This window comes from Lycium barbarum, chromosome 4 (assembly GCF_019175385.1).
Source record: "Lycium barbarum isolate Lr01 chromosome 4, ASM1917538v2, whole genome shotgun sequence".
NCBI lineage: Eukaryota > Viridiplantae > Streptophyta > Magnoliopsida > Solanales > Solanaceae > Lycium > Lycium barbarum.
This window is the reverse complement of record NC_083340.1, coordinates 131,754,205-131,777,842: the sequence shown is the minus strand read 5'-3', so window position 1 is coordinate 131,777,842 and position 23,638 is coordinate 131,754,205. Positions and strand designations below refer to the sequence as shown.

At 37.1% G+C, this 23,638-nt stretch overlaps 1 protein-coding gene across 3 annotated transcripts; it reads left to right on the top strand.

Annotated features, from left to right (window-relative positions):
• Positions 1–479: 479 nt before the first annotated feature.
• Positions 480–23,095, top strand: LOC132636503 (uncharacterized). 3 transcript variants are annotated; one of them, XM_060353410.1, is made up of 14 exons: positions 480–767; positions 2,461–3,003; positions 4,038–5,216; positions 5,303–5,630; positions 6,145–6,400; positions 6,483–6,699; positions 7,738–8,090; positions 8,188–8,724; positions 9,961–11,152; positions 16,869–17,210; positions 17,338–17,575; positions 18,337–20,993; positions 21,095–21,222; positions 22,576–23,095. In XM_060353410.1, the coding sequence occupies exons 1-14, from the start codon at positions 651–653 to the stop codon at positions 22,847–22,849; spliced, it is 8,361 nt and encodes a 2,786-aa protein (XP_060209393.1). In that variant the 5' UTR covers positions 480–650; the 3' UTR covers positions 22,850–23,095. The 3 variants fall into 3 exon arrangements, with proteins under 3 accessions (XP_060209393.1, XP_060209392.1, XP_060209394.1); XM_060353409.1 differs by having other exon boundaries at positions 4,032–5,216; XM_060353411.1 differs by lacking the exon at positions 16,869–17,210 and having other exon boundaries at positions 4,032–5,216.
• Positions 23,096–23,638: the final 543 nt, after the last annotated feature.

The following is a 23,638-nucleotide window of genomic DNA, read 5'->3' as shown; positions in this document are numbered from 1 at the left end:
TAATTGAACTTGAAGAATGATTTAGAAATGAGTAATTAATGTTAAGGATAATAAAAGAAAAAAAATTATTTTTCCTTGATATGATTAAGTAGATAAGTAAAAAGTGAAAATTTATTTTGAGTACAAAATTATATGTAAAAATAAATTTAAAACATTTCATTGGTTCAGTGAAAGTTTTTTTTTTCCTTGAAAATGAAAAGACCGCCTCTTTCATTTCCCAAAAAAGAACTGTTCATTTCACCTGTGAAGCACCTTTCCTCTTTCTCGTACAAAATTGTGAGTGGTTCTTCTCACTGTAATTGTTTCATTTCTTTAAAAAAGATTAGAGACTAACTTTGACTACTTATAGAAAAAGAAAAAAGTTTTAGATAAGTCCTTTGATTATCTTTTTTGTTCGACATTGGCAGTGCTAGTAGCTTTTTACTTGTACGTTCATATTGTGCTAAGGTTGATTTTTCTTTCTTTTGTTTTGTTTTTTCCTTCATGACGAAGAAATCCATCCTTGCTTTTCCTTTAAGTAGTCCTTGGGCACAATATACACTAGTATCTTATTACAAAATTTTCATGTTTTCTTGCATGCAACAGTTTGGACAGTGACATATTTATATGTGTTTTAGGTAAATAGCAGATTTATTTTGGGTGATCAGACTATGGAAAGACGTTCTAATTCTAGGAAAAAGAGAGAAGGGCCTAAAGATAACTTCATTGATTTGGTCTTCTCCTGGTCTATCGATGATATTCTTGACGACACTCTGTATCAAAATCAGGTACTTTTTGGCTACTTACACTACCAAAAAATCTCTATTTTCTCACCGATTTCCTGCTGAATAATGTTCAGTGGAAATATCCAGTGAATGTCGTTGGGGAAAATCAAAATAATAGTGTTTTCAGCATTTCAATGGGAATATGATTCCCACAGTGCGTTTTTCAGTGAGCTGCTTCAGTGGGAATAGAGTAGGAAAATCATGTTTTATAGCATATATTTTCAACTGAATGTCAGTAGGAAAAACTTTTGTTTCTAGTAGTAGTGTTGTTTTGTTTTAAGAGTGATCTTGAAAGAGTTTATTTCAATATAAAATAAAGAAAGGGATACAATCTTTTTTTAACTTTTTTAAATTTTCGCTTCATGGCCTGTGGTATATTAGGATCAATGATCTACACGCTTTTTTGCATTTTAATATCCTAGCTATGAACTATATGGTGATCAGGAACCTTATTTGTCAAAATTAATGAATATGCTGCATAACTGATGTTTTGTTTGCATTATGGAAAGAAGTATTTTCCCTCAACTAGCATCAGTTGTGTGAGGCACAAAATAAATTTTCTTCCATTTTTATATATCTCTGTAAGCCTCGTGAAGTTGCATCAGTCTCTAATTTATTTGTATTCGGAACACATTATTCCCCTGTGATTTTCTTGATCTTTAAATAGTTTTTTCTCACATCTACCGGTGAAAAGGATGATAGAGAGAAATATACTACTCGTATCATTTAAGATGTCTAAGAACTGACTGTTTTGTTTCTACTTTTATAGATGATTTTTGTTTAAAATCCGTTTTTTTAGAAATCTAGTTTTCCAAATTTAGTTTTAAAAACGGGTTTTCAACGTTTTAAAAAAATAATTAATTTTTCCAAATTTTTATAAAATTCAGTTTTTTCACATTTTGACAAGAAAAACTCCTTTTTCAATTTTTTTTAATAATCCAGGTTTTATTTGAAAAATAAAAGTGTTCTAAGAAAATGAAATCATGAAAATCAAGATTTTTTAAGACATTTTAAAAAAATAATCAAGTTTTCCATATTTAAAAAAATCCATGTTTTCAGTTTTTTTTTTTTTTTTTTTTTTTTTAATAAAAAGACAGGTTTTAAAAATAAAATAAAATCAAATTTTCAGATCATTTAAATATCCATTTTTCATTTTTTTTTAACAGAATTCAGTTTTTCATTTTTTTTTTAAAATTGACACGTAAGCGATATATTTTTTTTAAAAAAGAAAGCAAATAAATATACATGTGACAAGGAGAGTGTATGTCACTCTCCCATATAAGAGTGGACATCAACTTTTAGGGGATAATTTTTACGTTTTAAAAAAGTTTAGGGGTAATAGGACCTAGGAAAAAGTAAGGTGTGTCGTAGCAACTTCGGGTATTGTTCAGGGGTAATGATGCCTTATCCCTAAAAGGTGGGATTGATAACTTGGTGATGATTCCAGCATTATAATCCTAGGATAACCTGATTTTGAGCCAAACAACCATTGAAGTTTCCTTTCCCTCTTTGAAAGATTAGATTGCTTTGGAACTTTAAAGAGAAGATGACTTCTTGACCCCCATATAAATGATGTATTAAGAAGATATTATTGTTACCAACTTGTAAATGGAATGCATGGTTTCCAAAATGCCAAAATAAGTTTCTTGTTTCACATTCACTCGTCTCTTTTAATATAAAATTTCCTGTTGTGTAGGTGGAGAAGATTCCAGAATCATTTGAATCAGTGGATCATTACCTGGGATCATTTTCCTTCCCTTTACTGGAAGAAACACGAGCAGATATCGCAGCTTCTTTGGAAGTCATAAACAAAGCACCCTTCGGTGAATTGATCTCGTTCAATGAAGTCGAACCATATGGAGAACTTCTTTTCTATGCTAATGTTGATTATTGGAGGAATCTATTTGGTGATGGTAGGGAGCCTTATCGAACATTGCCCGGGGATATTATTGTTATCTCAGATGCTAAACCTGAAACCGCTTCCGACCTACAGCGAGCGGGATGGAATTGGACATTCGCATCTGTAACTGATATCAGTGACAATGAGAATGATGATTTAAATGCATCCACTAATTTTAAAGTTAAAGTTGCTAGAGATATTGGAACCTCTGAGGTAACGCAAAAATCCTATTATGTAGTGTTTTTGGTAAATGTGATTCCGAGTAAGAGAGTATGGAATGCACTGGGAATGAGAGAGAATTTGAACATCATTAAGAAAGTTCTATGCAGTGGGCATGAGGTAAGTAATCTTGCTGCTGTGCTTCTGAACCCCGTCCCTATTAGCCTATTTAATATTATCTTAGATCATCAACCAATGTATTGTCCCTTCTCCCTGGTTCTGATATTTGGCTGCAATAATGAAGTATACTCCTTCTGTTTTAATTTGTTTGTCTTAATTTCTTTTTTTAAGTCCGTTTAAAAAAGAATGTTTGTTTCCTAATTTGGTAGCTCTTTAATTTCAACATCCCACATGGCATGTTTAAGACCACAAGATTAAAAGGAGTTTTGGTACATTATACATATTTTTAGTTCAAGACTATAAGAATCAAAGTCTTCTTTACTTTCTTACACTCCGTGCCCAGTCAAACTAAAACAAACAAACTAAAATGGAGGGAGTAATATGTTTGTACCCTTTAGGGGCCTCTTTGGTGTGATGAGATTATATTTCAAGCTAATGTGTGATGGTCGTGTAGCTCAAGTATGGCCGGAAAAACACACAACAGAGATGACATTAGCATTCTTTTAGAAATGCAAAACAAAAATGGCAGCTTATGAATGTTTGACAAAGTTATGTGTTGGTTGTAATAATATTACTGTAATGCTAAGTAATATTATACTTCTTCGATTTACAGCAGCTGGACAAAATCTTCTAGTTTTCATCTTTTTATTGATGGTTAGTTGTCAAATTTGTGTTTTTGGCTAAGAAATGTTCCTTTACCCCAACCTTTGTAATGTAGATTCACCGGTCTCTTGGGTCGCAAATGGCTGACCTGTTTTGCATTTCTCATATTTCTAAACCTCTACTCTTTATTTTAGAAAATCTGTACTCTTGAACAATAAAAAACAATGTGCTCTTAAGCAATTAAAAACGATATGTACTCTACTGTACGGCTAGTTTCTCAGACAGGCGCCTCTTCCGTTTCTCCTAATTGTGACACCCCTACTATGGGCTATCCCTCGAATAGACATATACCCAGTACTACTTAGCTGATTTTGAGAATGAAAAGACATTTGTTTTTATATGAAAAGACATTTGTTTTTGTGCAGAAACAGGGGGAGGATAAATGTGACGTTTGTTCTGCATCCATTACTGATGGACCTGAAGGAGAAGTTGTTAGCACTCTGCTGTCTAACTTGAATGATTCGCAGGCTAATGCAGTCTTGACCTCTCTTGATACATTGAAGTGTCACCACAAGCCTTCGGTGGAATTCATATGGGGTCCACCTGGTACGGGAAAGACTAAGACAACGAGTGTCATGCTCTTCATACTATTGAAAACGAAGTATAGAACTCTTACTTGTGCCCCAACAAATGTAGCAATAAAAGAAGTAGCTTCACGGTTGGTTAAGCTGATCAAAGAGTCATTTCAAAATCTTTCTGCGGAAATAGATAATGTTTGTCCTCTGGGTGATGTTCTCTTATTCGGGAATAAGGACCGGCTAAAAGTTGATCAAGATATTGAGGAGATTTACCTTGATTATCGTGTCGATAGGCTGGTGGAGTGCCTTGGACCGGTGACTGGTTGGAAACACTGTATAAGTTCCACGAGCGGGTTTCTTGAAGATTGCATTTCTCAGTATCACATATACGTGGACAACGAGTTGATCAAAGTTAAGGAACTTGCTGATCAAGTGGAAGCTCAGAAGGAAAAAGAAAAAATCAGCTCATTGATTGATTTTGCTAGATCCCGGTTTAATTCTACAGCTTCATCTTTGAGAAAATGCATGTTAATATTCTGTACTCATCTACCCTTATGTTTTATTAGGGAGGAGAATTTTGAAAAAGTGGTAAGCCTTATCTCCCTACTTGGTTGTTTGGAGAGAATGTTATTTCAAGAGAATGTTGGATCTAAAGAAGTGGAGGAAGTATTTTCATGTGAAATCTCTTCCGAGGCATTTTTGGGTGAGTTGTCTTTACCGTGTTTGAGAAGCCAGTGCCTTGTTCTTCTGAAAGATGTTCGCCAATCTCTCGGTAAACTCAGTCTTCCTAGTGCAATGGGTATGGAGTCGATTAGAGAGTTCTGTATACAAATGGCTTCCTTGGTCTTCTGTACGGCTTCTAGTTCGTATAAGCTTCATTCAGTGGATATCAAGCCATTTGACTTATTAGTCATTGATGAAGCTGCGCAATTGAAGGAATGTGAATCTGTCATACCCTTTCAACTTCAAGGTCTAAGGCATACTGTTTTGGTAGGCGATGAGTGTCAACTACCCGCAGCAGTTAAGAGTCGAGTAAGTTTGCCTTTTCTTGCATGCAACTTAAAGGAATTGCAACTGCACTATGTTTTCTTTAACACAATTTTGTTACTCTTTATCAGGTTTCTGAAGAAGCTGGCTTTGGAAGGAGCCTTTTTGAAAGGTTCAGTTCGCTATGTCATTCTAAGCATTTGCTTAACATACAATACCGGATGCATCCGTCAATTAGCCAATTCCCAAATTCAACTTTCTACCATAAGCAAATTCGTGATGCCCCTGATGTTAAGCATAAAACGTACGAGAAAAGATATCTTCCAGGAAGGTGTTTTGGCCCGTATTCCTTTATTAATGTTCCCATGGGTAAAGAAGAAATGGATGATGTTGGACATAGCCGAAGAAATATGGTTGAGGTGGCATTAGTGATGAAGATAGTGCATAACTTGTTTAAAGGTATACTCGTATTAATGAAACCTACACTTTTGTGGCTGGAGTTTTTCCTGAAATGCTCTTTTGTCTTCTTGCCTTAATAACTACATGTACCTTTCTCGAAATCAACATTAATTTTTTGTCCTGTTCAAAGCGTGACGTAAGATGGTACATTGGTGTATCAGGGTATTGAACGGACTCATTTGGTCCCAATATTAGCAAAAATAAACAAGTGTATTATTCAAACGTGGCTGTGATTGTGCAAGAATCCTTAATGAAGAACACCTAATAACACAAATTTTGTCCTTGGGCATGTGTCGTTAAGTCTTTGATTGCGAAATGTTTACTAGCAAACTTGATTATACGCACAACTTGATTTGTGTATTGTTCAAACGACTGCACTGTTTCCAATATTAAGTTGGCTCTCTCTTGATTAATGTTTAATTGGGATTGCGTGGGTGGGAAGTTCTTCTTAGCTTAAATGCTTTTCCAGTTTTTGTTTTAGTTTTTGTTATCTTCTTCTATACTTTGTTTGCAGCTTGGAGTGGCTCCAGGAAGAAACTCAGTGTTGGTGTTATATCACCGTATGCTGCACAAGTTTTGGCCATACAAGGTAAACTTGGGCGGAGGTTTGATAACCTTGATGGTTTTGAAGTTAAGGTGAAGTCGGTAGATGGATTTCAGGGAGGGGAGAAAGATATTATAATAATATCTACTGTGAGATCTAATTGTGGTGGATCAATTGGTTTCTTGTCTAGCCTTCAAAGGACCAATGTTGCTTTGACCAGGGCTCGGTACGGATCAATCTGTTTTGCTGTTTCGTCCCATTTGGATCTTATTTTTCTAAGCTGACGTCTCGGGGTTTTATTCTTGTAGACACTGTCTATGGATTCTTGGAAATGAGCTAACATTACGTCAGAGCAACTCCGTCTGGGAAGCATTAGTTCGTGACGCCAAGGATCGTCAGTGCTTCTTTCATGCCGAGGAAGACAATGACATGAGGACAACAATTTTAGATGTTAAGAAAGAATATGATCAGCTTGATGATTTACTTAATTCGGATAGTATTCTGTTCAAATCTCAGAGATGGAAGGTACAACTTATGCTTTGTGAGTTTTTGAATTGCGTCCCTCACATAGATTTAGACCGAAGGATGCATTTGGATATTTTACATACTCCCTCCATCCCAATTTATGTGAAGGTGTTTGACTAGGCACAAAGTTTAAGAGAAAAAAGACTTGAAACTTGTGATCTAAAATAAGCCATAAAAATTTCTCTGGCTGTAAATCATCTCATAAGGGTAAAATGGAAAGTTCAAAATTGAATTGTTACTAAATATTAGAAAGATGTCATTCTTTTTGGGACTGACTAAAAGGGAAAGAGTGTCGCATAAATTGGGACACAGAGTCTTTTTTTTTTCTTAAATACACTGGTTGAATATGACATGGGGTCGGTTAATGTCTAAGTATAATGAAGTTATGGCACCATGAATATTCTAACACTTGAGTGTTGGGTCCGCAACCCCTCCTTTTTCCGTTGTTATTTTTCTTGTATATTGAACTCCAAGTGTGATTTGTTAGGGCCTATTTCCATGAAAAGAATATGTACTTCTATGTTGCTCACAATTGTTTATTGAAATGAGTAAAGTGTGAAGAAAGTTAGTTGTTGATTTTCATTCTCTTCTTCAAAAGTTTTTAACCGAGGATAAATATTTCATTTTTGGATTGCTATACCTACTTGTATTGTCTTAGGGGGCTCATGTGTTTCTTTGCACTTCTGATTGTTTGTTCATGTAGTTTGTTTGAACCATTAATGGGTTATGTGTGTTGTCTTTCTTATGGTTCATCTTAACTTCTAATGTAACATTTTGCATTAGCATTACCAGGACTCTTCCTCCCGGTGCATCTATTAATTCTATGTTTAATGTGTTCTACTTACATCAGTTGTTGTCAATGCAAACATCAGTCTTTGTCCATTTTATATGTTTATTCTTTCTTAGTGTGGGCTTCACTCATTCAAGGTGGTAAACCTTGTTCTTGTATTATTTGTCCCATATACATACGTTTTTTGGTTCCTGTCTAATGAGTTTACTTGGCCATCTTGGTGTATTGTCTTCTACGTGGTTTCTCAGGTACTCTTTAGTGACAATTTTAGAAAATCATTTGGAAAGCTAACATCTTCTCGCTTGAAGAAATCTGTGATAAATCTTCTGGTTAAGTTGGCTAGTGGATGGCGTCCCAAGAGAAAGAATGTGGATTCAATTTCCGAGAGCTCATCTCAAATTGTAAAACAATTTAAGGTTGAAGGGCGTTATGTCGTTTGCTCTGTTGATATTCAGAAAGAATCCACCTATACTCAAGTGCTGAGGGTGTGGGATGTATTGCCCTTGGAGGAGGTCGCAAAGTTGTTGAAACGTCTCGATAACATATGTTCAATGTACACTGATGAATTTATCAATCTTTGCAAAGAGAAATGTCTTGAGGGGTAAACTGGTTCTTTTGTGCTCTATAGATTCGAATATTACGATGAACTGCTATTGCTTCTTGTAAATTCTTGTGTTAACGTTTTCACTTTTGTACAGGGACTTGGAAGTTCCAAAGAGTTGGAAGCTTTGTCGTGAGATTGTTCAATATAAAAGCATTACTGCGAGCAGTTTGAATGATGAATCAACTGGTGCAATAGATGGTAGAAGTTATGTTGAAAATTCAAGAGTCAGCGAAAGCCTATTGTTAATGAAGTTTTACTCATTATCATCTGGTGTTGTCAATCATTTGCTCTCCAATCACCATGGTGAAGAATTAGATCTCCCTTTTGAAGTTAATAACGAAGAGAGGGAGATAATCCAATTTAGGAGAAGTAGCTTTATCCTTGGTCGCTCAGGCACGGGAAAAACAACAGTTTTGACCATGAAGTTATTGCAGAAGGAGCAACAACACCACAATTCTATTGAAGGATTAGACAAAGCGGCGAACAAAGAAGTAAATCAATGTGCAGTGCCAATAAATGAGGAGATTCAATGTGTAAGAGAGGCTGGCAGGGCTACCTTGCGCCAACTTTTTGTAACAGTTAGTCCCAAACTTTGTTATGCTGTCAAACAACAGATTTCTCAGCTAAAAAGGTGTGATCTAATCTTTTTGTCACAGAGTTTACTGGGATTGCTTGTTTTAATGAGCTACACGCTTCATCCTTGATGACTAATGAACCTCTTAACTAGTTTTTGTTTGTTTTTGGGGTGGGTGGTTTTTCCTAAAATTACAATAATCTATAATGTGTTGAGAGAGAATAATTAAATTAGTTCTCAAAGGTGTGATTTAGCAGTCAATGAAGCTTAGAATAAAGACCAGGAGAGACTAGGAAAATTCCTTAGTAGGCAATAAAGTGAGGTGATTTTGAAATAATCTTCATACGATCATTCATACTACAATTTGGAACATTTTGTTATAGCTCTAGGGCTTTGGTTCAGGGGTAAGAGCACAATGCACGATCGCGGCTATGCACATGTCATGGGTTCGAACCCGCTGCACCAAAAGAAAGGTGGAGAGAGGGCGCATTCTCCACCGAGTTCGAGCTGTGCGTCACTGGCCCTCGGGGATTTCTAGGTTATTTTGTAAGAATTAGTTATATGCTTGATTGTTCTGTACCTGGCGTATGCCTAACGAGAGCTAGTTGCCATGGTTATTGATGTTTCGAATAAAGTTTAATTGATCTAGAAAATTCATCCCAAATGAATTGATAAATCTAAGGTGCTTTGAGCTCTTAACCATAAAAACCACCGAACAGTAGTATGACCGAATGTGAAAATGATGTAATCTTTGAGCAGCAGTTAGTTCATTTACCCTCTCTGAATTCAGCAAAGGTTACAAGATGCTGTTAATATTCCAAGGCATAAGCATTACTCAACGCTACCTTTTATTTTTTGAACAACTTCTGCTCCTTGACCTTTCTAAACCTTTATTGTCAAAAAGAAATTTGCAACGTAGAAAAGTCTATGTTCTTAACCTTTACTAACACATGATATTTGCATTTCCGAATTTGATTTACCTCATGAATAAGCAAGGTAGGAATGTGGGTAGTTAAACTATTCACATGATAAGAACTCATCCCATAAATTTGATGATTTAGTGAGCTAGTTTAAATGATTTGGAGCTGGGGTAGTTGTAGGTTTTCACACTTAATTGCATTTTGTTTTGGTGTGATTATGTTTTACTAGTTCGGACATGTTCTTCATCATACAGAGTCAATGTTGTGGCTATAACCTTCAACAAGGTTTTTATTTTTGTTCAATTTAGAGGTGTTCAACCTGATCCTTTCATGATAATTCGTGTTTCTCTAATTGGCATTCTTAAATTTGCAGCTTTGCTTGTGGTGGAAGTTTCTCAGCAGAAAGTAGTTTTGAAATTGATGAGTTGGATGGGACGACACAGTTTAGAGGTCTACCGAACTCTTTTATTGGCATTCCGTACATGAAGTACCCTCTTGTGATCACATTCCATAAGTTCTTATTGATGCTTGACGGAACCATAGGTTCTTCCTACTTTGATAGGTTCCATTTGAAGTGGGAATTGTCTGAAGACATAAGTTTGAGGTCAGTTGCTGTACAAACTTTCATTAGGGAGAAAGAGGTCAACTATGACCGCTTCTGTAGCTTTTATTGGCCTCATTTTAGTACTCAGTTGACAAAGAATCTTGATCATTCGAGGGTGTTCACTGAAATACTTTCTTATATAAAAGGAGGGTTAAAATCAGGGGATTTTCATGATGGGAAACTCACCAAAGAGGCTTATAGTTTAATGTCTGAATGTCGGGTCTCTACTATAAGTGCAGAAAAAAGAGATAGAATATATGGTATTTTTCAGGATTATGAAAAGATGAAGATCGACCGTGGTGAATATGATATAGCTGATGTCGTTAATGATCTTCATATTCGGCTAAAGAATCAGCATCTCGATGGTGACAAAGTAGATTTTGTATATATTGATGAAGTTCAAGATCTCACAATGAGACAACTAGCCCTTTTCAAATATATTTGTAGAAATGTTGATGAAGGGTTTGTTTTCTCTGGTGATACAGCACAAACAATTGCTAGGGGGATAGATTTCAGGTTTGAAGACATTAGGAATCTATTCTACAATGAGTTTGTGATGGACTCAAGGGGTGATGAAGTTGCTGGAAGAAAAGATAAAGGACATCTATCACGTGTCTTTCAGTTGCTTCAGAACTTTCGGACACATGCTGGTGTACTCAAACTAGCGCAGACTGTAATTGATTTGCTGTGTCATTATTTTCCTCAATCTGTTGATTTCTTGAAACCTGAGACTAGTCTCATATCTGGTGAGGCTCCAGTATTGCTGAAGCCTGGAGCTGATGAAAATGCAATTATTACTATTTTTGGAAATAGTGGGAGTATTGGAGGAAAAATAATAGGTTTTGGTGCGGAGCAGGTCATATTAGTGCGGGATGAATCTGCAAAAAAGGAAGTCTCTGGTTGTATTGGAAAGCAAGCACTTGTTTTGACCATTGTTGAATGCAAAGGCCTCGAGTTTCAGGCAAGTCCTCGGTTTGCTCAATTAGTATTCTTGGGATTTCAATTGTTAACGTCAAACAGCTCTATTTTGTTTTTAATGATAGTTGACAGATTTATGTGTAGCCTAGCTGGTTTTTAATAAGTCTCTACTACTTGCATATGGATCATTTACTTAACCCATCTACTAGTATCCTTTTGGAAGTATATGAAGTGAGCTATACCTCCTGTTGATAGTTTCAGAGAACCCATAATGTGCCTAAACATATACTCGTCCGTTTCATTTTACGTGTCTTAGATTGATGGTCTTAGACATGCCATGTGAGAAGTTGGAATTAAAGAGTTACTTTAAATATAGAAATTGATGTTTTTTGAACGGACAAAAAAAGAAAGCAAGACATATTGAAGATTTTTAGCAAGAAGAAAGGGCTTCTTGTATTTCTGAATGAATATACAATCCATAAGAATGGGTACTTATACATGGGTTCTAAGACTAAATAAGGAAAGACAATATTACACAATCAATTCCTAATCATTCACATCAATACAATATATTCCTAAAATTAAGCTATCAATCTTAATCATCAATATCAAATCAACATCTCAATCTTAGTCATTAATACCAAATCAACACTCCCCCTCAAGTTGGTGCAAAGATGTCGCACATGCCCAACTTGCAAACTAGTGTATGAAAAGTCCGTTTGTTGAGGCCTTTAGTAAACACATCAGCTAGTTGTTTTTCTGATGACACGTGGAATAAACTCAAGACACCACCTGTGACTTTTTCTTTGATGAAGTGTCGATCAATTTCAACGTGCTTTGTTCGGTCATGCTGGACTGGATTTCGAGCTATACTGATTGCAGCCTTGTTGTCACAATACAAGGAAAGTTTCCTTTTTTCAGACAATCTCAATTCTTCTAGTAACTTTTGTAACCACAAAAGTTCGCAAACACCCTGGGCCATAGCTCTATATTCTGCCTCCGCACTTGATCTAGCAACTACACTTTGCTTCTTGCTTCTCCAAGTGACCAAGTTTCCTCCTACGAGTGTACAGTAACCGGATGTAGACCTTCTGTCATCTAAAGACCCAGCCCAATCTGCATCGGTAAAGGCTTCTATTTGGAGGTGACCATGTCTGGAGTAAAGTAGACCTTTTCCTGGAGCAGACTTCAGATACCGCAAGATGTGAAAGACAGCTTGCATATAAGGATCTCGAGGATCATGCATAAATTGACTCACTAGGCTGACTGAATAGGCTATGTCTGGTCTAGTGTGAGAGAGATAAATGAGTCTTCCAACTAGCCTCTGATATCTCTCTTTATCAACTGACTTTCCAACTCCGCTTTGTAGTTTGTGATTGCTTTCAATGGGTGATTCTGCTGGTTTGCAACCTGTCATACCTGTTTCTTTCAAGAGATCCTGAATATACTTTCTTTGAGAAATAAAGATTCCTCTTTTTGATCTAGCAACTTCAATTCCCAAGAAGTACTGCAATTTTCCTAGATCCTTGATCTCAAATTCCTGTGCCAACAACTTCTTCAATCGGGTCATCTCCTCTTTGTCATCTCCTGTCATTACTATGTCATCAACATAAACTATGAGAAGAGGGAGTTTACCCTTTAAATGTCGTATAAAGAGGGTGTGATCCTCATTGCTTTGTTGGTAACCAAAGGAGATCATTGCTTTATAGAATCTGTCAAACCAAGCTCTAGGAGATTGCTTCAATCCGTACAAGGCTTTCTTCAGTCTGCATACCTTTCCTTGACTTTATTCAGTACCAAAACCAGGAGGAATCTCCATGTACACCTCTTCTTCTAAGTCTCCATGAAGAAATGCATTCTTCACATCAAACTGTTGCGAGTCCCAGTCAAGATTAGCTGCACAAGATAGAAGAATTCTAATAGTATTCATTTTTGCAACAGGAGCAAATGTCTCTTGATAATCCACTCCAAAAGTCTGAGTGAATCCTTTAGCTACCAATCTTGCTTTGAACCTTTCAATGGAACCATCAACTTTATGTTTTACAGTGAAGACCCATTTGCAACCAACCAACTTCTTGTCTGGTGGTGATGCGACAAGTTCCCAAGTCTCATTCTTTGATAAGGCCTTCATTTCTTCCATCATAGCTTGCTTCCACTTAGAATCTGCAAAAGCTTCCCTCCAATTCTGGGGAATAGACACAGAAGAAATAGACAAGGAAAAGGCTCTATAGGAGGGCGATAAAGAATTATAGGAAACAAAGTTAGATAAAGGGTGTTGAGTGCAAGATCTGACTCCTTTCCTGTGAGCAATAGGCAAATCTAACTCATTAGGAAGTATAGATAATTCACCAGAAGAAGAAGGTTCGGCTTCGACAGGTTGCATGATGGCTTCTTCTGCTCTATTTCTCCTTGAGTAAGTAATCAAATCAGGCCTATCCAAACGCCCAACAGTCTCCCCCTGAATTCTTTCACTTTCTCTTATGGCAGTAGTTTCAATAGTCTCCCCCTGAATTCTTTCTCCAATTTCACTTTCCCTTGTGGCAGTAGTTTCAACAATAGAAATAGGAAAAACCATCTCTTCTTCCTTATAATTCTCCCCCTAAAGAGGTGATGGTGTAATACTGAAATAGGGCTCAGATTCCCGAAAGGTAACATCCATACTGACAAAGAATCTCCTAAAAGGAGGGTGATAACATTTGTACCCTTTCTGTGTTGGAGAATACCCAATAAAAACACATTTAAGAGCTCTAGGTTCAAGTTTCCCAGAGTTCCTAGCGTGAACAAAGCAAACACACCCAAATATCTTTGGAGGAACAGTATAGTCATTTTTACCCTTTAAAGCTTCTAAAGGACTCCGGAAATTAAGAGTTTTAAGTGGCATTCTATTGATAAGGTAGGCAACTACTAGAATGGCATCCCCCCAGTAAGGCTTCGGCAGATTCATAGTAAACAAAAGGGATCTTGCTACTTCTAACAAATGCCTATTTTTTCTTTCAGCAACCCCATTTTGTGCACTAGTATAAGGACAACTAGTTTGATGCATTATCCCAAAAGACTCCAAGTAAGCTCCAAAAGTTTTATCCATGTATTCTGTGCCATTGTCAGTTCGAAATATCTTTATCTTAGCCTCAAACTGAGTACAAATCATCTTATGAAATGACTTAAAACAGGAGAAAACTTCACTTTTGGCTTTTAACAGATATGCCCATGTCATTCTAGTGCAACAATCGATAAAAGTAACAAGCCATCGACTACCAGACAAAGAAAGTGTTTGAGTAGGACCCCAGACATCAGAATGAATAGTCGAAAAGGGAATTGTGCTTTTATTGTCACTCAGAGGATAAGAGTTTTTAGTGTGCTTGGCATATTCACATGCATCACAAGACAAAGATTCAAACTCAGTTCTAGAATATAAACCAGGGTATAACTTTTTTAAAGCAAAAAAAGATGGGTGTCCCAACCGTCTATGCCACTGTATTATTTCTCGGTTGACATCCTTATTTCCTACAAAAAAGGCCTGACCAGAGTCTCGAGTTCCATCGATCAAATATAAGCCATCATGCAATCTACCACTGCCAATCTTCTTCCCTGTATGAAGGTCTTCAAAAACACAATAATCAGGAAAGAATTTGACACTACAGTTTAGTTCTTTGGTGATAGCGCTAACAGATAATAGGTTAATAGGAAAATCAGGCACATGAAGAATGGATGATAAGGTAATATCAGGAGTACAAAAGATTGAACCTGTTCCAGAGACAGGGGTTAGGGAGCCATTGGCTATTCTGACATAATCTCCTTTGGGACTAGGAGAGTAATTTTGAAGGCCTTTAGAAGAGCCTGTCATGTGTCTATTCGCACCAGAATCAATAATCCAACAATTAAGCTGAGCATTAAAAGCAATACCTGACTGCACATAATTGGGGCTAGCAACATTAGAAGAGCCAAGTTTGTTCAGAAGACGACGAAGATATTTAACTTCATCTTGAGACAAAGTCTCTCCAGAAGTAGTGTCACCCATATTATCTGGATGGGAAGGGTTAGAATAGGCCTATGACCCGAGAACTGAAAAAAAAAAATTCCAGAAAAAAATCGCCGGAAGGTTGGCTGCCACGCCGGAATCCTAATTCCGGTGATCGAAAAAAAATCAAAACTGATAGGGATAGGCTCAGAATGTTCCAGCGACCCAACAGAGAAAAATAATCCAGAAACGAACTGAACGGGAGGAGTTTTTTGTGCGGACAGCCACAAAGAGAGAGAAAAACTCGACCTCTTTGATAAAACACGGAACCCTAGTGCTGCGAGGGAGAAAACTCACCTCAAAAAGGCAGCAATGGCTCTGATACCATGAAGATTTTTAGCAAGAAGAAAGGGCTTCTTGTATTTCTGAATGAATATACAATCCATAAGAATGGGTACTTATACATGAGTTCTAAGACTAAATAAGGAAAGACAATATTACACAATCAATTCCTAATCATTCACATCAATACAATATATTCCTAAAATTAAGCTATCAATCTTAATCATCAATATCAAATCAACATCTCAATCTTAGTCATTAATACCAAATCAACACATATAAATTGAAACTAAGGGAGTAGTTATTTAGTAATGGAATGATATGGAAGTAAGACACATAAATTGAAACTAAGGGAGTTGTTATTTAGTATTGGAATGAAATGGACCGGAATAGAGAGAACAGAGATAGTTTCACATAGCCAACCCCAATTAGCTTGGGATTGAATCCTACTTGCTAGATTGGTTACTTGACCTGTTAGATGCATGCGCATCAACGCGGATGAAGAGTGAATGGATAGAGCAAAATGGACCTGAATAGAGCTGACTGATACAGATTCATATGGCCAACCCCGACTAGCTTGGGATTGAAGCCTAGTAGGTAAAATATAGTTGACCTGTGAGATGCATGTGCATCAAGGGAAATGAAGAGGTCACACAAGACAGTTTTTGGCTGGATTGCTGCTATGAGCTATCTTGGTCTTTATTTTGCAATGTGTTTCTGACCATCTCCCATAAATTTTTACCTACATTTGAGTTTCAAAGTCAAAGTGCATTTGTTTGTGTCATTGTAGTTTTACATTTTATGCAATCGCCAATAACTATAAACTGCATAAAGTTACTGTCTTGTGGAAAGTATATAATTTCAAGTACTTCATCAGCATACTATTCATATGAAGATGTTATTGATGCATCTATGTATTGCTTGTATAAAGTTCATTTGATCGAAAAGTTGCAAGGTGAATTTTAGGAGATCTGGATGTAGGTTTATTTGAGGCACATTCCCTGGCTCATAGCTCATTAGGGTTGTAATTTCACTTTTGGGTAAGGGTGGAATGGCCGAATGAACTAATTTATCTCAACCAACTTTACATTTTAGTAGCAAAGAACGGTGTATTGAAATGCGTCGTTTGAAGAGCTTAAACACTGTAAAACATACTCTGCTAATTAGATTACATCCTCTGCTAAAGCTTATTATCCTTTGTATTGAATTCTCCTTTATCATCTTTTTTTTTTTTTTTTGGGTTTCCCACCCAGTGTCCGATATCCGCATTGGAGCCCGACTATATCCGGATTCGCGCCGCGTAGGGCTCCATTTGGGGGAAGTGCTCCCTACCAAGGATTTTTCCATACCCAGAGCTCGAACCCGAGACCTCTGGTTAAGGGAGGAGCACCCCATCCGTTGCACCACATCCTTTGATGGTCTCCTTTATCATCTTATTTCCTTCTTTGATCTTTTGTAGGATGTATTGCTATATAATTTTTTTGGGTCATCGCCACTTAGAAATCAGTGGAGAGTGGTGTATGAGTTCATGAAAGAACAAGGTTTAGTAGATATATCCTTCCCAAGTTTCTGTGAGGCACGACATAGTCTCTTGTGTTCCGAACTAAAGCAGCTTTACGTTGCTATCACTCGAACAAGGCAAAGGTTATGGATTTTTGAAAGTATAGAAGAATTTTGCAAGCCTATGTTTGACTACTGGAGAAGGTTGTGTCTAGTGGAAACAAGGGAAATAGATGATTCACTCGCACAAGCAATGCAAACTTCTAGCACCCCGGAGGAGTGGAAGTCAAGGGGAATTAAGGTCAAGTTGATTCGCCTTGTCTTATTGTTATTAACAAATTCATCTGTTCAAATCTCATTCTTGTGTTGCTATATGCGCCTCTGAGCATTAATTGACTTTGATAAAGTGCATTGGTGTTATGATGCAGCTCTTCTGGGAGAAGAACTACGAGATGGCCATCATGTGCTTCGAAAAAGCAGGTGAAAAGAATTGGGAAAAAAGGGCGAAGGCAGCTAGATTTAGGGCAGCTGCTGAGCGAATTCGTGATTCTAATCCCACAGAGGCTTGCACCTACCTGCGTGAGGCGGCTGAAATATTTGACTCTATTGGGAGGTTCGAGTCGGCAGCAGAATGTTTTTATGATTTGAGGGAGTATGAAAGGGCAGGTAACAATTGGTGTTCACTTTCTCAAGAGTTCCGTTCTTGCTAGGCATTTTCTTTGCCTCTTTAATTGTGTACCTTTCTAGTGTTTTTATTATAGAACATTTCTTCATTTCCATTTATCAAGTACTTGGATCCAGTTTTGAGCTCTAGTAATATACATCTCAGAACATATTACCGAGAGATATTGAATTGTACTTCTATGCTAGGTAGACGTCTAGGTACTTATTTAAGTTCGTGCCCTGTGCCAAGAGAACTATGTCTAGTATTTAAGTGGAGAAGATTGCGGTTGACCCAAAGGGTTGAGTCCAGAGTCCAGACTGATTTCTAGGTCATAAAAAAGGAGCTCTGTGGACATATTACTTGGGTTACATTCTTCTTTCTGCAAATCCCCGCTTCTCCTGTCATTTCTTAAACCTTAGAACAAAAAATCAAAGTCAGTGCCCTTTTTTTACATGTTGATTAGTTAAATGAAATATATTTGGATCCGACAGTAAAATCATCAGTTAAAATGGTACAAGTGGTACCCTACCTTTATCAAAAAAAAAAAAAAATGTTACAAGTGGTTTATTCTAGTGCCATGGTTATCTACGGAGCTTATTGCTCGAGTGACAAATATACAGTGTTTTTCTTTCTTCTGCTTTTGAGCTCTATGTGTTTTGAGTTGATGACTAGAGAATCCTTTCCCAGTCTTGCTTTTCATCACCGTAACCTTATAACATGACTAAATAGTGTTGTTTTCTTATCTTGTTAAACTTATTCGCAGGACACATTTATTTGGAGAAATGTGGAAACCCTGAATTAGTAAAAGCTGCCGAGTGTTTTACACTGGCTGGATGCTATGAGCATGCTGCAAGAATTTATGCAAAAGGCAATTATCTCTCAGAATGCTTGTCTGTTTGCACCAAAGGGAAATGTTTTGACCTGGGATTGAAATATGTCGAGTACTGGAAACATGATGCTGCTCAGTGTAGTACTCTGGGGAAAAGAGCGGAGGAAATTGACAAAATTGAGGGGGAGTTCCTGGAAAACTGCGCTTTTAATTATTTTGAGCTCAACGACAGAGGTTCCATGATGAAATTTGTGAAAGCATTCCCTTCAATTGACATGAAACGCAATTTCTTGAAGTCTCGTGGGTGCCTTGATGAGCTGCTATTGTTGGAAGAAGAATTAGGAAACTTCACTGAAGCTGCAGAAATTGCTCGGATGGAAGGGGATATTCTTCGTGAAGCGGATATAACAGGGAAGGCTGGGGATTTTGACAAGGCATCTTCTCTTGTTCTTCTTTATGTTCTCTCTAACTCTCTGTGGATCTCGGGAAATAAAGGCTGGCCTTTGAAGTCGTTCCCAGAAAAGAAGGAACTTTTGGAAAAGGCCAAGTCATTTGCGAAGCTTGGATCCAACTTTGAGACCACGCACACTGTGGTTAAAGTTTTATCAGATGAGTCAAGTGACTGGTCCGGCTTGAAGCACATTTTCATTGCGTCTCAGAAATGTGAAAGTCTAATTGGTGAATTTTTGTGTTGTAGAAAAATATTGGATGTTCATTTTGAAAATCATGCGGCAAAGTATGTTTGGGATGATAATTCATCAGTCAATATACTGAGTTCGGAAGAATTGATTATGTCCAGCCAAGTCAGTGTCAGAACACTACTTCACTTTTGGAATTTGTGGAGGAAGACTATCTTTGATCTTCTTGAATCTCTTCAGGGCCTTGAGATAAAAGACTTTGGTGAATATAACAGCTTTTGTAATTTCTGCCTAAGTTACTTTGGTGCTAGGAAGCAATTGAATGATATCAATGTTACATATGCACTGTTGCATCCTGCTGCTGAATGGGTTAAAAAAATTCAGCAAAGTTTCATCAGACGGAGCAAAAAGACGGTATTTATTGATGCTCGGCATTTTATTTATGCCGCTCGACGTCATTGGCACACCGAATTACTTATTGTTGGTTTGAAGGTTCTGGAAACTCTTGAATCCATCTATAAGTCGGCTGCAACTTCATTGTCTCTTTTCCAGCAAAGCATGTGCCTTCTGAATATATATGAGATTGCAAAACTTTTAAGTGAGTCTAAGGACCTTGATTCTAAGAGTTTTGAGTGGAAAATACGGAATTTCTTGACACTGTCTACCAAATACTTTGAAAAAGCCTTCCCCCTGGACCCCCGACAATCATTGGTGGATAATATGATTTCTCTAAGGAGGAAAGAGCTTTCACGTGACTTGCTGCAAGAATTCATCCATCAAGATATTAACACCAGAGGTCCGAGCTATGGACAGATTGGAAGGGTGGTGATGATATGGCTTGCCTCTGGAAAACTTTCTGAAGATTTGTACAAGAAAATTGTTGGAAGAGTTCCAACAGAATCATGGAAATCATTCATGGAAATTCTTAGCTGCATTAAAGCGACCAAAACGGAAGAATCTCAATCAGGCAGTGCTTGTGGAGGCAAACGTTCCGAGTCTCATAAAGTTCATTCATCAAGCAATGAAGCTGTGGAGTTCACATTAGTCGAGAAATTTTATGAAGCATTACAAGATACCTATAATGCGAACTGGATCAAACTGCATGACTATATCTCCCCCGGTTGTTTCTTGTATCTTGTTGAGCGCTTTTTGATTTTGGTGTCACAGTGTCGGGGGTTCTTTTTCACTACAAAATCTTCATTGGTGGAATGGTTGATTTTTGAGCAGTCTGAGGTCCTACCCACTTGTAGGGTTTCTATAAACAGGCAGTCTTTGGAAAAATTTCATGATTTTATTCTTGTGATGGTACAACAATTCATTTCCGATAAACTCAATACACTTGAGTGGATTTCACGTTCGGAAGTCAATGTTATTGCATACTATAAGCTATTGGTCATGAGACTGGTTTTTATCCTGTGCTTGTTGTGTGTGAACAGTGGGAAACACTATGATATTCTTTTCCAGGTGCTCAGAAACAATGATGTTAGGAACCAGCTTCCAAAGGATTTCTACGGAATTCTTGTACCAGGAATGAAGCGGAAGTACATCCAAATCAGTGAAATCGGCAAAGCTTTTCAAATTGCCAGAGATCCGCTTTTGTTTGTCAACTTGGGTGAGAATTCTACCAGGAACTATTCTAATGTCATTCATGTGCAGTTGGGAACAAACTATAATTTAGAAGACATTATTCAGTTGCTGTTTCCGGCTAGAAATGTCTTGCAAGCTCCTACTTCCACAGTTCCAAAAGTCATGACTAATCCATGTGCTACTTCTCCCTCGAATAATGTTGACCAACCAAAGATTTTGACAATGCCATTTTCGGAAGTCTCTCCTCAGTCCGAGCAGAATCTGCAACAAGTGAATTGGGACTTCTTTCAGGAAATATCTGATTCTTTGAAGCGAATTGGAAGTAAAAATGATGAAACTACCTCAATAGTTGTTCAGAAGATAAAGGTAATCCTAGTTCTCTTTTAATTGTAACGTGGAACTTCGTAAAGCTGTCTGCTAGGCAAGGATAAATTATTATTAACGTACTAAACTTCTTATTTTTTAAGGAGGAAATAAATATGCACATAAAATTCTTGACTGCTGCCATGGAGAAGCCTTACGCTGGTGAGGACATGATTGAAGTGCACAGTATGCTTCAGGAGCTGCAACAGCTCCGTTCATTGTTGGATACGAGGTATGTTGGTTTCTTACCATTGTAATGTAGACTCGGTTCTTTTAAGGATGAGAGTTATTTTTATCCGATTCGGTCAAGGTACATGAAATTCCACAACCTTCCGCAAAATTAACTTGAATATTAAGGGGCTGATGGGATCACAGTGTGTCAAGATGAAATTGTTTAGGTTCAAAATATATGTTAGGGGTGTAAAATCCATTTTGACGGAATTCTTTCAAGCTCAAAGCACGTCATATCATTGAAATACCTTAAAGCATTTAATATGCTGTTCGGTCATCTAAAAAGTTGGACCTTCTTAAGTGTTTTCTCTGCTAAAGGGCTTAGCTTGTGCCTGATTCACCAGCTGTGCAGAATTTTCTTTGAACTTCACGGTGCAAGGGAACCTTGCTACAATTCTGTTGAGATATTCCTTATAAATTTGCGAAACAAACTTCCTTTTCAACATCAAATGACGTTTCTCGTTTTTGACTTCATATTAGCAATTTCCAGTGATTTGTTTTTTCATCTTTAGGCTTTAGCCAATGTTTACATGAGTGCTACTTCATCTAAGCTTTCAGCTATAATGATAAGCTTTACAAAGTAATAGGGAGCTTTAATAGAAGCACTTCTTGATACTAGGAGAACATAGAACTCCTCATATGTATCTTCTGTAGCACAAGCAAAAAAAAAAAAGGAAGAGAGAGAGAGAGAGAGACGAAACAAAAGTAACATAACCAAAGACGAAGCAGGACCCCAGTGTGAAAAAAGATCAGTTTGTGACTTGAATAGAATATACAGTTTGAGCAGTCGCTGCTTTGTCGGAAGAGTTTTGCTACATGCATGTTTTAGAAGTAATCTGTGGTTCTGATTTGTGAAGTTTGTCTGTGTAAGATGTTTGACCTTCATTAATATTTACTTCCAGATTTTGTTCATTCTTGTTCGCGATCTGTTGTTTAGCTGTCATATCATCTGAAAAAGTTCTATTTATTTCTGTCCTGTTGGCTCTCATGTCTATCTACTGTGAAAAGAGGCAAGTGGAAGAAAAGAATTACGCTATGTAATAAACATCATCTGGTGTCTTTTTCCTCCTTCTGCTTCCTTCCTGTTGTGACTTGTACATAGTGGTCCTTTTGCTAACTTTTCAGTTTGTCACAGTGGAACTGGCGCTTTAGCGAATCATATCAACTTGATATTACGACGTCTTATTAGCAAATATTTTGTGCTAACTACTTAATATATCCAAGTTGGTCTTGGTAATTCTACTCATTTTGTCACGCTTGGAAAGACATTATAGTGTGTCGAGGCAAGAGTTCCATTTTTCTTTTTTTTGAATAAAAACTATTGATGAAGTGCTACCTTGATACTACTATACAGTAATTTGGAAGCGGGAAACGCTGAACAACTGTTGAAGAGCTTGTTGTCAAGAAAGCCCAAGCTTGGAGCTTTATTGAATCAGTGCATTGTACCAACAATAGAGAAGGATTGTGAGGAAAAAGGCAATACAGTAGGTGGTGAAGTCGAGAAGATTGAATTGACGTCTGTCACCACCAATGCTGAGAGCAGTAACCAGGTTGCTGAAAGGAAGCAGCCAGAGAAAGGGAAGGGCAAGTCTAAGAAATCTAAAAAGAAAGGAAAAAACAAGAAGTAACAAGCCAATATGCAACAATATTATGGAGAGTATAGGCTTAGGGCCCTCATTTTTATGATTTTTGGGCAAGGAAGGTGAAGTGAACTCTTTTGTGTGATTGCCTGGTGCTGTAAATGCAATATTCAAGAAAGAAAAATTGGAACAATAGAACAACTTGTTTACATATTTTTGTGCTAGTTTCTCTGAACCTTTTACAAGAGATTTGGACCTTATATGGACAAGTGTTACAAGTTTGAGTTGATGCTATTTGATACTCCCTCCATTACGTAATAAGTGACTTTTTAGGCTTATGCACACCCCTTAGGAAAGTGTTCACTCCTAGAAAATTAGGAGTATTTTTACTAACCCCTAATTAAATGCCTAGAAAAAGAAAAACTTAATAATTCTTAATTAGGTAAATAAGGGTCATTTTAGAAGAAGAAGATCAATTTCTTCTTGAAATCCTAAAGCACCACTTATTTTAAAATAAAATAAAAAGCCTAAAAAGTCACTTATTATGGAATGGAGGGAGTACAACAAGATAAATTGAATGTACCTGTTTGACTTAAGACAAGGATTCATAATTAGTATAGTATCAAAGGTGAGCTAATTAGTTTTAATTTTCTTAAGGGCTCAGCAAGAAAGTTTTGTTGTATGCAGAAGTGTGCTTCGAACTCCTAAAGCTTTGCAAATTATTTAATGCTCCTCTAGTTATTGCTGAAACAAAAATTGCTCCGGACGGATTTGAAGTTTTGTTTTGAGATGATGCAACTCTTAAGAATTTATTTAATTGATAAATGTGTTCCTTTA

What these genes read in the sequence shown, in the direction of transcription:
- LOC132636503 (XM_060353409.1), top strand. Translation starts at nt 651, where the DNA reads ATGGAAAGACGTTCTAATTCTAGGAAAAAGAGAGAAGGGCCTAAAGAT. An exon ending in AAAGAGAAATGTCTTGAGGG is followed by an intron (nt 8,091 to 8,187) that starts GTAAACTGGTTC and finishes ACTTTTGTACAG; the next exon opens with GGACTTGGAAGTTCCAAAGA. An exon ending in GGAAGTCAAGGGGAATTAAG is followed by an intron (nt 17,211 to 17,337) that starts GTCAAGTTGATT and finishes GTTATGATGCAG; the next exon opens with CTCTTCTGGGAGAAGAACTA.